Source organism: Camellia sinensis, chromosome 3 (genome assembly GCF_055761805.1).
Source record: "Camellia sinensis isolate YWXY chromosome 3, ASM5576180v1, whole genome shotgun sequence".
Lineage (NCBI taxonomy): Eukaryota > Viridiplantae > Streptophyta > Magnoliopsida > Ericales > Theaceae > Camellia > Camellia sinensis.
In genome coordinates this window covers 179,746,076-179,761,752 of record NC_138963.1, presented here as the reverse complement: position 1 = coordinate 179,761,752, position 15,677 = coordinate 179,746,076, and the positions used below count along the sequence as shown (strand labels likewise).

At 37.8% G+C, this 15,677-nt stretch overlaps 2 protein-coding genes across 2 annotated transcripts; both read right to left on the bottom strand.

The window, feature by feature from the left end:
- Positions 1–2,599: 2,599 nt before the first annotated feature.
- LOC114315499 (uncharacterized) lies at positions 2,600–5,084 on the bottom strand. The gene has a single exon (XM_028262114.2). The coding sequence runs from the start codon at positions 4,261–4,263 to the stop codon at positions 2,944–2,946; it is 1,320 nt and encodes a 439-aa protein (XP_028117915.2). The 5' UTR covers positions 4,264–5,084; the 3' UTR covers positions 2,600–2,943.
- Positions 5,085–8,684: 3,600 nt separating this feature from the next.
- Positions 8,685–9,023, bottom strand: LOC145822064 (putative mitochondrial protein AtMg01250). Its single transcript, XM_082918651.1, has one exon. The coding sequence runs from the start codon at positions 9,021–9,023 to the stop codon at positions 8,685–8,687; it is 339 nt and encodes a 112-aa protein (XP_082774777.1).
- Between the last annotated feature and the right edge of the window lie 6,654 nt (positions 9,024–15,677).

The window sequence follows — 15,677 nt, the reverse complement described above, 5'->3', positions numbered from 1 at the left end:
GGGAAAGACTATGGTACACAATGGTATGTACTATATGTACTTTATAAGTAAAGAAGAAAAGTACATAATTTCATACTTTTTGAGTCATAACTAAAAAAAATCATAACCAAACACAAATAGTCATAACTAAAGAAAAAATAATCATAATTAAAAAAAATTATAATTAAAAATAGATATAATATGAGACGTGTATAATATAATTCTCTTTATAAAAATAATTGAAGAAATTGTTAAAAAATAAACAATACTACTGCGTAACTCGAATTTGAGTTTAGACTGAATGACTCGAAATTCATCTTGTCGGTCATTCAGTTGGCCATCCGGCCAGTTATTCAAAAAGAAGGTTGACAGTCGCGGTCGACAAGGTGACAACTACAATAGACAAATGTTTCATCCGGTCGTCTGAGTAATCGTTCGGCTAGTCGTTTGGTAAATATCCATTCGAGCTATTCGAGCTTCTCCATTTTCAAGTTACAAGACATTTTTCAAAAATAAAATAAAAATCAAGGAAGAAAATTGTTTTTGTTTGAGCAAGCAGCTACTTACAGGGATTGGCCCAACATGAGAGAGGGAGAGAGAGAGACTTAACTATTTGCCTTTTTCAGTTGCTAAACTTTGAGAGGGGTCAGTCTCTCTCACATGACCCTGAGGAGGAATGAGCTGAAAACTGAGTGAGATCTAGAAAGATGGATGGATGGATGGAGAGAGAGAGAGAGAGAGAGAGAGAGAGAGCGCAAAACAACCATCATTGCTAAAAACCAGCTTATTCTCTGGCAAAGGGGCCACCATGATTCCAAAGAGAGTGTCACATGTCACTACATACACTCTCATAAAGCTCCTTCAAAATCTCTCCAAATCCCATATATAATCATCTCCCCCCCAACCCCCCTTTTTTCTTTTTGTTTTTTTCTTCAAATTTTATCATGATTATTATTCTTTTTAATTTTATGAGAGCGATAATTATACCTGCCTTTTGATATGAATTCTTCATCATCTAATGGTTAATCATTCCTTCAAACCAAGGTTGATTAAACAAGATTTTGAACCAGAATTGGCATTAAAAGATTTTTTAATGGGTGTGATATTTGAGTCTAAATTTTTTGATGTATATTTTTTTAAAGGGACAAACTATCAATCTATAAATGTTAAAGAAGTAAGATTGACTTTGAACAGGTTATTGGCTTTCCCCATTAATACCAAAAAATACATTCACTAATTTCCAAGTTGCTTCTCTTGTGGGCTCCCTCATCCATAGTTCAATTAATTATATAAAGCACTTCACAAACTCCACAAAAATTTGGCATGGGGCTCTGATTCTGAAGCACCAGACACCTTTCTCCTGAGGAGTAATTTCATTTTAGTGTATGTCTAAAAAAATATTTTCAAATCGATAGTAAAATTTACAAATATTAAAAAATGAAAGTATAGTTTTATTTATTTATAAATATGTAATTAGTTTTCGAAAACTCCACTAACTTGTAATTTTATCTTCGTATGTGTATTACATAACATGTGTATCAATGGTTTTGTAATTTTTCACACGGAATAATTGGCTTGTGTAGAGCACAAGCTTTATCATATTTGTATAATAAAGCCACTAAAATTATTTATTACTCATTGAATGCATAATAAAATTTTTAACTTTTATAATTGATAAATATAAACAATGACCTTTAAACCGAATTTCTGTTATAAGAAGTACCTAAAAAAAAAAAAAGGAAAAGAAGGGAGTTTTCTTGTATAGTTAGCATCAGGTGGGATCAAGCTCATAGAAATAGGATGCCTCAAGCATATTGTTTGACTTTTCTATGTTTTTGGACAATACAACTTGAAAATATTTCTGTTCTTTCTATAATAGTTTCAAATTTCTTTAATAGACTGAGATACCATTGTGAACCAAGTTTGTTATAATTTGTTTTTGTTTTGAGTAAAGAAAACTAAAATGTTTTTTGACTTCTTCCTCTAAATCATAATCTTGACAAATGCTATGCCCAAGTTTACAACAAGTTGCTTAGCTTGTTTGTATATCTCCATATGTTGTGCTTTTTGCTACTATGCTTCTCTCTATCAAAACATTTAGTGTCTTCCAGAATAAAAACATGAGGATTAAGGATAATCCTACTACTTATCTTTGTTTACCCTCATAATTCTGTTTTATGTGAAAATGGATGCCAGCACACCACACTGCTAAATAAATTCAAAAATGTTTGTTACACTTCTATTGTAAAAAAAAAAAAAAAAAAAGTACTCCTACATATTATTTTTGTATGGAGTATAATATATAAGACCGTTTGAAAAGTAAGACGTTACTATACTTGATTTTTTTAAATAAAGACCCAATTGTAACGATCAACATGATATACAAAGCTGAAAAAATTAAATAAATTATACCATTTTTGCAGAAATAAACGTCAATTTAGCCAGGTTACTTAAACAAGAGACAAGAACATGGTTATTAGTAATAAAAGTTACATAAGAATGAGAGAATCATCACGAAACAATAGCCTAAACCATGTAAGGCCACCAAGAATTCGACCAAAAATAATATACTTATACCAACAAAAGAAAAAAAAAAAAAAAAAAAAAAAAAACCGTAGTGTAGAATCAAAATTCTGTAATCCTTCTATATATGGATATGTTTAATCAAAGATTACAAAAAAAAGAAAATATTCTATATATTTACAAGTAACATAACAATAATAACATGCCGAATCTTAACTGAAAAGTGACAATTCGGGTTTATTAATCAAGACCATACTTCTATCCTCTGATCAATCCTCACCACCATAATCCTCCTCATTGTTGCCTCAAAGTTCTCTTCCATGCTCCATCTTTCCTCATTATGAATCTCGTGTCCTGTCGTGTCGTGTTTGCCTCTATCAGCAATGCACTCTCAATCGCATGATAAAATTTCAAAACACGAAAACATTTTCCAAATCCTTCTCAGGTCTCAGGGTGAAAATCCGATGAAGGAGCCAAGCAGTTCAGCTTGTAGTTACTAACATTTTGAGAGTCACCGCCACCGCCACCGCCACCGCCATCGTTGCCATCGAAAGAGCCCAAGTGTTCTTGATGACCCACGTCAGTAGATGCCTCTTCACCTCTCCATCTAGAGAGATGATTGTTGTTGCTTCCATGGCTTTGAAACCCACCAAGATTTGCACTCACATGTTCATGATGACTCATACCCAATTCATCAAGAGAAGGAATCGCCGATCTTGCTTCGGATTTGGACCCGAAAGCCGGAGATTGAAGGAGAGATTGGAATGTGAGAATTGGGTTTTGCATGTTCAGCATAGTTTGATTCTGACCCTGCTGAGGTAGTTGTTGTTGTTGTTGGTAGCTACTTGAAGGACCAGCAATGGAAGATGTAATGTTATTGTTAGCAGTACTATTAGCAAGATTACTAGTTGGATCAATATTCATGGTAGAGTTCAAAAACGATGGTGATGAAGAAGAAGAGGGCACAAAAGGTGATTGTGGAACAACCTTTTGGGCTGAAGGTCGGAAAGGGTAAAGGCTCATGGCGGAGCCACCTCCGCCGCCGAAGAGATCGAACCGGCGAGAATACGGGGAGGTGGCGGAGAACGGTGGAGCTGGGATTCCGGTGAACTCTTGAACCATTTGCCGGAAATTCGATGTGTCGGTGGTGAGGACGGTGGTGGGTGCTCGGCGTGAAGCTCTGGTTCGCTTCCTTGAGCTTTTGATGCCTTGGTTTGTTTGATCAGACCTTGGTGTTGTTGTAGCTACTCCTATTCCTCCTCCTCCTCTTCCTCCACCACCACCACCATTACCATGATGATCAAGTGATGATGGTAATGGCATGGATGATGATGAGCTTGGAAATTGGACCTGAGTTGTGGGGCCTTGATGAAGGCCTAACAGAGATTGGCTTGATGATGATAGTGATGATGATGAAGATGATGATAAGAGATTTCCAAGTTCGGCGTAATTGGATTCAGATCTTAGTCCTGATCTGGGCCACACGAAATCGAGATTATTGTTGTAGAGATTGTTTGGGTTTGGGTTTGGGTTTGGAGATGAATGTGAAAAAGGTCCGAGATTGTGTGCTTGAGAGTCAAACAAAGTGGGTTGTTGGTGGTGGAAGAGAGGTGGTGGTGGTTGTGAAGGAGGCGGCTGTGGGTGGTTGGAGATGGAGCCAAAACTGTGGTTCAAGAAAGGAGAGATTGACTCGGTCCGTGAATCATACTCTTCATCTCCACCACTTGAAGATTGCATACTCCCACTGTTTCCAGAATCCATTTGCTACCAAACAAGTGAAATGAAAGATGAAATATTAAATATAAAAATAAAAAAAAAAAGGCCAAACCTGCTGAGAGATGGTTGTAGTTCCAAAAAAAGAAGAGAATCTGAGAGAGAGCACAGATTATGATATATCACCACCACAGAAGAAGAAGAACTGAAGAAGAACCCAACCCATAAAGTAAATTGAGAGAGAGAAAGAAATCTTCCAAAACAGCTTTCAAAAAGTACCCATAGATATTGTAAAAGCTCTGATCAACAATGGCCTTTTTTAATCTTTTCCTTGTCTTTCTCTTGTACAAAAAGTTTCTATAGAAAAAGAACCAGACTGAGCGTGTATGTATAGATACACTATACTCACCGATCTTCACTGCAGAATAGAAACAGACAGAGAGAGAAAGTTTTATATACGAAGAGAGAGAGAGAGAGAGAGGTTTGTTCTCCTCAGTTGCTGTGTGAATTGTGGGTTTTAGGAGATGGAAAAAAGAGAAATGAGAAGAGAAGAGGTTATTTAAGCTTTGTCTGAAAGAGGGTCTAAAAGAGAGAAAGTCTCAAGTTACGTTTACAGATCGTCTTCTAGAGAGATTGCAGGCTAGATGGTGGGGTCTCCAGTGGAAGAGGAGAGGAAAGAGCTGCCGGTAGGTGGCAACGGGTCAAACTCAAATAGAGGAGAGAGAGAGAGAGAGAGAGAGAGAATGGTTGGCGAGCTTGTTGATGATAATAGAATATGAATGAGAAAAGGATATTAAAAAAAAAAAAAATCGAAAAATAAAATGAAAAATTAGAAGGAAAAAAAGAAAAAAAGAAAAAAAAAAAAAAAAAAAGAGAATAAAGTGCAAGGTGAGTAGGCAACTACATTGGCTCATATTAATGTGGCAGTGAAAGGGACGTTGGGGAAACAAAAATCATGATCTGCACCGCCACCTCAACCACCTCCACCACCACAACAACCACCGTCTACCGCTGTCTCACTCTGACTACTACTATTCCTACTTGTTTTATCTCACAACTTTCTTCTATTTACATGAACATCCCATTATTTAAAAGAAAGTTATAATATTGTAGTAGTCCAAATTCATTTGGAACTAATAATAATTTGTGTGTATGCAGTTTTCATGGGTTTTCTGCAAGGGAGGACAAGGTTGATGTTGGTGTATCATAATGTTTTTTCTCCAATTTAGAAATGGGTGTGTTAGGTGAATCTCAATAAAATATCATAATGATGGATTTTGATCATTTTCGTTCTATTAATGTAATGTAGGATTTTTATTATAAATTTAATCGTTAAGAAATGAAAATGTAAATTTATAATTATTTTAAATTAAAAAAGATTAATATACTTATTGTCAAATGATATAATGAATCTTTTCATTATAAATAATAATAAATATTATATATGAAAATTTTTATAAAATTAATCTAAGAGTGATTGCATAACATATAATAAAATATTACAAACTAATTGAAGGGTAAAGAATCTTTATGAAGACATTTCATAATATTTCTTTCATAATACCTAACATTATTAATATATAGTAGACAGGATCACAATCAAAAAAGACTTACTATAAACAACTCAATCAATAACTAAAATACAAAAAAATAAAATAAAATAAAAAGCAAATGACATACTTCACATTAGGCTTTAACCAAGTATTAAGCCTACGTTTGGGAAGAAAATTTTGGGGCTTTTTTGGCTATTTTAGCCACAAAAGACAAAATAGACTATTTTAGCCACAAAAAACAAAATATCACATCCAACCCATAATCATTACACTTTTCTCTCACAAAAAAAGTCAAAAAAGCTAAAAAGCCAAAAAGTCCTTCCCAAACCAAGCTTTTTAGCCCAGGCTAAAATAGCCAAAAAAGCCAAAAAGTCAAAAAGCCAACCCACTTCCCAAACGTAGGCTAATTACACGACACTCGATTCATAAATTTAATTTTAAATTTTTTTTACCTAAAGGTTCACACTTTGAAATTCTTTGTCTATTAGGACAAGTTCCTGTAAAATGACCAAACTATCCATGTATATATATATATTGTTTCCAAAACCAAGCCCTAGCCAATTATTTCTCTCTCTCTCTCTCTCTCTCTCTCCATTGTCTCTGTCTCTTTTCTCCACCTCCACATATATCGCTGGCAATCTCCCTCTTCTCTACTGTTGGTGATCTCTTTCTCCTCATCTTCGGGCGAATCTTCACCGAACGTGAAACCCTAGGTATCCTCGTCTTATCACCAGCATTTGATATGTACTCCGATCCGAACATTCTAGAGTCTCAATCACCGATTTCTCTAATTTTCTTTCACCAATCGAATCAGTGTCCTATTAATTGCACAGGTTCGTGATTTTCCTCTCTCTCTGTCTCTCTCTCTCTCTCTCTTTTATGTTGTTAATTGTGGACTAGACTGTAGTCATATTCTGAAAGGAGTTGATGAATTTGAATTCTCTAGATCTCTACTCTCATGGTTGGATTGGCCATTATTCGTGGCCACCGTAATCTTAGAGTTTCGGAAGATTTTTCTTTTAATCAGCAAAAAGAGAACTTTATTGATGAAAAAGTCTGCAAACACATGATATTACATCAATAAAAGAAAGAGGAGTGCAAAAAGCATCAAAGCAAAATAACCTCAATCCCAACTAGGTTGGCACCAAATATATTGCCCTATCATTTGCTAGCACAACCGCCAAGGGTTGGAGAAAAACCAACCACAACAAGGGATAAAGGAAACAAACAAAAATCACAACCAAAAATAAGGGGCTGCATTACAACAACCAAATCTATAACCACAACTGTAAACTAGCAACAGACCAAAGCCTTCAAAACCAGCAGCATCACATGAGCTCCTCACTTTATGCATTTCCTGACTTGATGTAGGTTTGATGCAAACTGATTAATTGAATAGTCTCTTCCCACCATATTAGACTTTATCCGCATGGCCATTCTAACCTTGATGAGTTCGCAAAGTACTTCAAAATTGGGTTGTACCTTATTGAAGATAACTTCATTTCTGTGTTTTCACACAGACCAAAAAATCGCTATAGGTAATGCTTTCCATATCTGTAATTCCCCTTTTTTAAACTTCCACCCATTCCACCATTGCAGCAAGCTTTCCACTGTACCTAGTATAACCCACTGAACTCCCCACCATTTGATGATGCTAGACTATATTTTCTAAACAAAAGGGCAGTGAAGCATTACATAAAGTAATTCCTCCTCTGAGCTACACAGAGCACAAAATACACTTACATTTGTAACAACAACCCCAATTTTTTTCAAATACTCAATTGTCTTAATTCTCTCTTTCTGCACCAACCAAGCAAAGAATTGGGCCTTTGGAGATGCTGCATTATTCCATATTAAAACAGATAGAGTCTTCATTGATCCAAAATTCATCTCACACTAGTTAAATACCGACTTAACCTTGAAACATCCTAAACTATCAACTTTCCATATGATGTGATCCAAAATCTCCAAACAGAGTGCTGGCCCTGTTCCTAATTCCGTCTTCGTGTTTCTCAGATCCTCTTTTTCCCATGCCAATAAATTCCTTCTAAAGTTGAAACACCACTCATCATAGTTGACTTTTTTGTCCATCATCTCTTTCAATGTTACCTCTTTGTCATTTGAGATACTAAATAGCTTCGGGTATTTCTCTTTAAGACAAAATCTATCTAGCGAAGCATCCTCCTAAAACATAATCCTACTTCCATTTCCAATTTTAATCTCAACATTTTCCATAAAAAAATTAAGAAGTCTGGGATTTGCTTGTACTACTGATAATATATCACTTCATATCCTTGAGCTAGAGCTATCAACCATAAGGAATGGAAACCATCTTCCACCAATAAACCCATACTTACTGCAAATCAGTTTTTTCCAAAGTGTATCATCTTCAAACCCAAACCTCCATCACCACTTGGGAAGTATGCTTTTATTTACTGCTTTCATGTCCCTTATGCCCAATCTCCCAAACTTTTTACTGACTGTAGCCTCCTTCCACTTCACTAGATGAATCTTCATCTTCAATTTAGTGTCTCCTCACAAAAAAGCAGCTTGTATCTTCTCAAGCTCCATTACAATTCCAGGAGGTATCCTGAATATTAACATGTAGTAAATTGGTAAGTTAGCTAGCACAGATTAATAAGAGTCACCCTCTCAGCAAAAGAAATCACTCTTATCTTCTAGCCAGCTAATTTAGTCTTGAGCATGTCCATTACAGGTTTCCAAGATTGCTTTCTTCTAGGATTAGCCCCTAATGGTAAGCCCAAGTATTTGAAAGGTAGTTTATGACTTGTGCAATTTAGTCTTGAAGCAAACTCAGCAACTGTTGCCTTATCAATACCCACTCCACTTACAGCCCATTTCACTGATAGCACTCTTATGATAATTAATTTTTAGGCCAGACACTACTTCAAAACATCATAATACTCTCTTAACATTTGTGACCTCCACCCAATCTGCCTCACAAAATGAAATTGTGTCATTAGCGAATTGTAGATGAGATACATTCACACCTCCAGCCCCAATAGCAGCCCCTCTTATCAATCCTAACTCTTTTGCTCTTAACAGAAGCATGTTTAAACCTTCAGCTGCAATGTTGAACAAAAATGGTGAGATTGGATCCCCTTGCCTCAGTTCTTTCTGGGAAATCACTTCCTCAGATGACGACCCATTCACAAGAATTGATACTCTAGCTGAAACAAAGTAGGTCTTTATCCAATCCACCAATTTTGTCCCAAAACCAAATTTGCTTATCATATCAAACAAAAAATTCCAGTTTACTGTGTCATGCGCCTTTTCAAAGTCAAATTTTATTATTATCCCACTTTCCTTGGTTCATTTCCACCAGTCTACCACTTCATTTGCTACTAGTATTCCATCTAATATATACCTCCCACTCAAGAATGCAGATTAGGATGAGCTAATGATGCTTGGTAACACAAGCTTTAATTTGCTAGCCAGGATCTTTGATAGAATCTTGTACACAGAATTTATGAGACTAATTAGCCTATAGTCCTAAATAATGGTTGGATTTTGCTTCTTAGGAATTAGTGTTACAAAAGAGCAATTCAAACCCTTTACCAACTTTCCATTATCATGGAACTCAGCCATGAATTTGAGTATATCAGCTTTCATAATCCTCCATCCCTTTTGCATCCTAAGCAAATTAAATCTATCAAGACCAGGTGCTTTATTCCTATCACATTCCTTTATTGTCGCCTAAACTTCTGATTCAGAAAACTCCTTCCCCAACAACTCAGCTTGAGAAGGTTCAATGGACCTAAACACTCCTCTAATCTTGGGTCTAATTTTTCAATTTTCTGCAAAACTTCACCAAAATATCTTGCAATTTCTTTCTTCATCTCTTCAGGTTTATTAAAGGTGTTACCCTTGATTGTAATGGAGTCCATCAAGTTCCTACTCTGTGTAGACACCCCATTTTTGACCATCCTCAAGACTTGGACGACACCGTTTGAACACTAGGTGATCATCCATGTTCGTGTTTGTCTTGAGTTCTCGGAGGTTTCAGTCGCGCGCCTTGCCTCAAGACTTCTCGACTTGTTTGTTTTGTGCTTGGTTGTACACCAAACACTTGTGTTTTGCTTCTGAGGGCAAGGAATGACTTGTTGGCCATCTCCATACCTCACCGGCCTTGTCTTGTGGCCACCGACTCTGTTTTCTTGCTACCGGCCAAGTATTTTGGTCGGTTGGCAATGTTTTTGGTCGGCCGACCATTTTTGTTGGTCAATCGGCCATATTTTCCAGCCGACCCCTTTCCATTTGCTTTTGGCAGATATTATACACCCCCTCCATACACGTGTATGGAGGGATTTGCTCCCTTATGTTAGCTTCTCCGAGAAGCTTAGGAATTGGATTCCTATAAAAGGAGGCCCTCTCCTCCCTTTCCAGAGGTTGAACAATCTGATATAGATAATATATATCACTCTCTCTCTATATCTCCCTCTCTCTCTTGATTTGTGTGTGTAAAAGTGTTCCAAAGGGGTTTTTGTTCTTAGTTTTACACTAAGACACCAAGTGTTACACCATACTTCGGTTACTGAGGTCTTGAGGGGTTGATTTCAGGGTTTTTGAGTTAGTTTTGATCAAAAGGAGGTGCTGGGTTTGGTGTTCTTGAAATGTTCTTCAAGGGTGAGAACTATCTCTTTTATTTCCCATTTTGCCTTAAGCTTTTAACCTATCTTGCATGCTATTTTGAGCTTAGTGTATAACTGATAAAAGTTTTGTATTTTCATGCTTAAGATGTTTGTTTAAGGTTGCTTTTGGGTTGGGGGTTGTTTACACCCTCTTCGGCCATGTTTGGCCTCTTTTTGTGCCTTCCTCTTAGGGCTTTGGAACCCTTTTATTTCGACCTTCTCACCACTGAAATCTAGAGCATTTTCAGTGGTGGAAAGGTGGTTTTGAAGTCATGTATAGGGGAGGGACACCCCTCTCCCTTTGTGTCTCATTTGCTTGTGTTTAAGGCTTATAAATGTAACATACTTGCTTAGCTTTATTTGGCTTCATTTCAGTGGGTATTTGGTGTTAGTTTAGCATGTTATACCTCTGTTTCATGTTGGTTCGATGGCCTATTGCATGCATCATGCACTTGCTTTGTAATCCCCTCTATTGTCATAATATGTATCATGCATTTAGACCATCATGCATGCATGTTTTAGCTTGACTTCATGAAGCTTTTAGCTATGTTGTGACATGCTTAAGTTCTGTTTTTGGTCTTTTGGGTCATGCTTGCCATGCTTTGTGTAGCCACTTTGCATTTTAGCTTGTTAGCCTTGGGTGTGTGAGTCATTAGCACGCTTTATTTGGGCTATTTTAGTGATTTGGAACCCCTTATCATGCTATTTCAGTCCATGTTCCATGCTTGTATGCGTGAATTTACCATCCTTTCAATGTTTTGAAGAGTTGTTGTTTCATGCTTTGAAAAGGGGTCATTGTGCATGCCTCTTTGTTTAAGTCTTTGGGCTGCCATATCAGTGGGTTTTGGGACTCATTTTGGCATATTATTGCTCTGTTTTTCATTGCCTAACCCATGCCATGTTTGGTTGAGGTGGTTGCAGTGAAATACTCTCTTTGTAGTCTTGAATGCCCTTGTTTTGGTGCCTATTTCTTAGCATGTTTTGGTCATCTTCCATGCATGTCCTAGCCTTATTTTGGTCTGCCTTAGGACTGATTTAAATCATTTTGGTTCTTTAAGGCTTGGTTGGTATGACCATAGATTGACCCCCTTTTGTTAGCCTCAAGTTTTGGCCTTTATTACATGCCTTATTGACATGGCTTGGTTGATTTGGCATCATCCTTTACACATTTTCAGAGCTTAGCATGCATGTCATTTGTCTACATTAGTCTCTTTTTAAATGTGTTTAAAAAGTTCCCCTTTTCATGCTCAAGTGATAGGCTAGTTAGCATGCATGTTTGCTTTGCATTTTGGTGCCTTCATCCATCACTTTTGGCCACTGTTTTGGGGCATGGCTGAGGTCTTCCATTCTGGTTTAAGTCCATCCTTGTATATAGTTGCATGTTTGACATGTTGCATCTTGTTACATGCTTGCTAGTTTACACTTTGTTACATGCTTATGCAAGTTACATTGAGTAGGCACACTCATGTTGCGTTACATTATTTGCATACTTGCATTATATCATGTTTGCATGTTTAGTATATTGCATGATGCTTAGCTAGTTGCATTACATAATATTGTTGTATACTTGGCATGTTCATGTTACATTGGCATTAACTTGCATGCTTAGGTAGCATTAGATTTCATTGAGTTAACATGCTCATGTTGCATTGCATTGGTTGCATGCTTTGCATTGTATATGGCATACATACATTACATTATGGTTGGCTTGGGGTGTCAAGCCAAACATGAGGAATGAGGGACGTTCGTACTCAAAGTGACGAAACGCGCCTCGATCCTCGATCACCGACACTCTTGATCTCAACATGATAGAGCGTGTAGCATTCATTTGTTTTGTTGCATCCATTTTACGTTAATATGCACACTTGGCTCCTTTGGCCATCATGCGTTGAAATGCGTGATTGGTGGCCCGAGGGTCGAGAGCCATACTCCCTTGAGTTCATAGCATGATAGGGGAGGGTGGTCATGCATACATTTGGCTTGCAAATTCCACGCCATGCACTGTTTGTCCTCTGTTACAGCAAAACCAGTATTCTGCCAGAAAAAATGGCTGGTCGGCAAATTTTAGTGCCAGCCGACCACAAAAGTCCAACCGATGGACCAACTTCTGGTCGGTGACCATATTTCCATAGTCGGTGGTCCGGTATCTTGGCCGGTGATATCCCATAATGATCAGGGAGTAATTCAGAAGCATCCCAAGAATTTTCACAATTATCAGAGGTGCAGAACAGTGCAAACAGAGGCAACAGAAGCATGGCAACGGGTTTCTGAGCAAGGCAAATCGAGCATGCATCATCCAATCATTTCGAGGCAGAGCTACGGCGGCCTTTTGAAATTCATACTTAGTTTATTTTGTAATTAATTTGTTAATTAATTAAGGGTCTGTAATAATTAATTAGCTAGAGTAGTTAATTATTTATTGGGTTTGTATTATTCTTTAGGACCCTCCGTCGAGAGGGCGAATTTGTAATAAGTGTGCGTGCGCGTGTGAATGTCTTCTAACCCCACGTCTTTCTCCCTTTTATTTACTAGCTTTTGATGGTTAGTTTAGGGCATGTTTCAAATCAACATACTTATGCTCGCATGTTTGCATCATTCATCTGTTTTGCAAGCACTGGCCTCGGCGCATCATGCTAACTGCATTGTGTTTCATTTCCAACGTGAATACGTGTATCGAGTTGCCACATTTCACATACCATTCTTAGAATAGCCGAGCCTATTTTAGTTGCATTTTGCATGTGTTGCATTAGCCATCTTAACATGAACTAGGATCATGCATGATTCCTAACTAGTTTATTGTTTTGGCTTGGAGTACTAGGTAAGCTTTTTACACTTTAGCATCTTGCATGAGTGTGAGTGTTGCCATGATAGCATGCTTGCCATGAGACTATCTGCTTACGTGATATAATTGCCTAAATGCCTGTGGGTGAAGGTTGGGTTGCTTGAATTAGAATAATTCGTCGAAACCCGTGTTTTAGCCTACTTGCGAGTAGCAACCTTCAAACCAATTTCAAAAACAAATGGACATGCGATGCTTTGTTCCAACTTGGGCAATCCAGTCTATACTTGTATGTTGTGCGTATCATATAGTAATTCTAGGCTAATAACCGGATTAAGAACGCATAATGTCTTCAAAACTCGATATCATGCATAGTACAGGCAGATCTTCGGATCGGGCGAGCGGGGGTGCTCATAGATGACCTTCCCGAATCGTACCCAAGTTCCCGAGCCGAGGCAACTTTGGTGATGACGGACACGTGGCCTTAGGCACGAGTTAGGGTTTCTTAAATTTTTCCAAAACAAAAATATTTGGGTGGCGACTCTGTATCTGGCAAAGCAGTCCATGTTTGGCACTTCTTTCTAAAAATCTGTTTTCCAAAATGATTTGCTGGACTTGGACTCTTTGGTGATTTATCAATCTTGCATTGCACTTTATGAGATCAGATTAAGAACCGTGACATTGAGTTCGAACTGTAGTGAGCCCCAAATGAACAAAACGGGATTTCCTCCTGGGACATTTGGGGACTTCTACACTCTGCCTCTTTGTATCCATGATGTGAAAGAATCTAGTATTTCTATCTCCTTTTGAAGCCCAATCTACTCTAGATTTCTATACCCAAATCCATTCCTTCATTTTCTTTAGCTTCCACAACTCCTCTTTAACCTCTCTTCTTCTTACTATTTCAGCCTCATGTAGTGATCTCACTTCAGTAGCTATTTCTAAAGCCTGCAATTCCTCATATGCTTCTTTGAGCTTGAACTTAACATTCCCAAAAACTTCATTATTCCACACTTTCAGTGCTTCTTTCAAAGCTTTCAGTTTGGCCTTTAATCTGAAACCAGCCCTCTTGGCATAATAACATATAGCAGGGGCTGCAGAAGCAAATAATCATGACATACATAGTCCATAGAGCTGTGCGGACATACATGAACCAGATAACTTAAAACTTCATAACAGTGTTACAAACTTTACACATCATTTCCCAACTTACAATACTAGACATTCTGACCAACACAACATAGTATAAACATAGCCTATTATGTTTACAAAAATAGCCATGAAACTTGACTTCAATCGGAACCTCCTCGAGAGGCACAATGGTTGGCTGACAAAACTGAAACTTAGGCCGTCAATTCTGGGCCTGGTCATGTGCCTGCTCACCTACATACATAATATAAACAGTGAGCGATAGCCCAGTGAATAATAACAAAGTAAAGATTTTAATGAATGATGTCCATAACATGTCTCACAACATTTCAGGATCATAATCAGATAGTGAAATAGAATCATAGTCTTATCCTTGTTCAATCATGTGTGGTACATCCATTAGCTTAAACATGTCTCTTTGGTCAAGCATATTAAGTCCCATAAGGGAACCTCCGGTACCGGCTAACATATCTCATACATAGGCCACGGTATTGTTTCCCCCGGGCTAGGGCCTCATGACCATAAGCCACAGTATTATGTCCCTTGGGCGAGGGCCTCTGCTAAAGATACCACAATTACGTTTCAAAGAAAATTGGACAATCATTCATTCATACAAAACATAGCATTTCAGAAACTTATCATCTCATATCATCAGAAAATAATTAAAGTTAAACATAACTTTACAGAGTTATTACTTACAGATGATTGATAGCTCTAATTAGATGGTAAGGTGACACTTCACTTGTCCTGAGGCGTGTGACCTACATGAACACACATACGGATACACACTTGAAACACACGTTCGAATTGTACATTACTTATTTCGTTTGTTCTTAGCATGTTTCTAGTCTTTAATCCTCATTACGGAGTCTTAACATGGCCTAGGAATGCTTATGATGGAATGAGGATGCAAAAATGTGTTGGAAAATATTTTTCAAAACTTGCTGAAAATAGGGTCCACGCTCGAGCGTGGCTTTTCCCGCTCGAGCGGACATGCAGACAATGAAGCTCCGCTCGAGCGTGACTTCCTTCGCTCGTGCGGACTGCAAACTTTTGAAAAAGTACTGGCTGCATGTTTTTCACGCTCGATGGACGCTTAACCCACGCTCGAGCGTACGACTCAGACCCTCGCTCGAGCGCGGATTCCCTCGCTTGAGCGGACTGCAAAACACATGAACTTCTGGGCATATGTATTTTACGCTCGAGCGTGACTCTCGACGCTTGAGTGGAAGTGCAAGTACTCAGAGTGTACGCTCGAGCGTGAAGTCCTCCGCTCGAGCGTGGATCCAAAATTTGGAATTTTGAAATTGATCCTCAAGCACAAAACTC

What these genes read in the sequence shown, in the direction of transcription:
- LOC114315499 (XM_028262114.2), bottom strand. Translation starts at nt 4,263, where the DNA reads ATGGATTCTGGAAACAGTGGGAGTATGCAATCTTCAAGTGGTGGAGAT.
- LOC145822064 (XM_082918651.1), bottom strand. Translation starts at nt 9,023, where the DNA reads ATGATAAGCAAATTTGGTTTTGGGACAAAATTGGTGGATTGGATAAAG.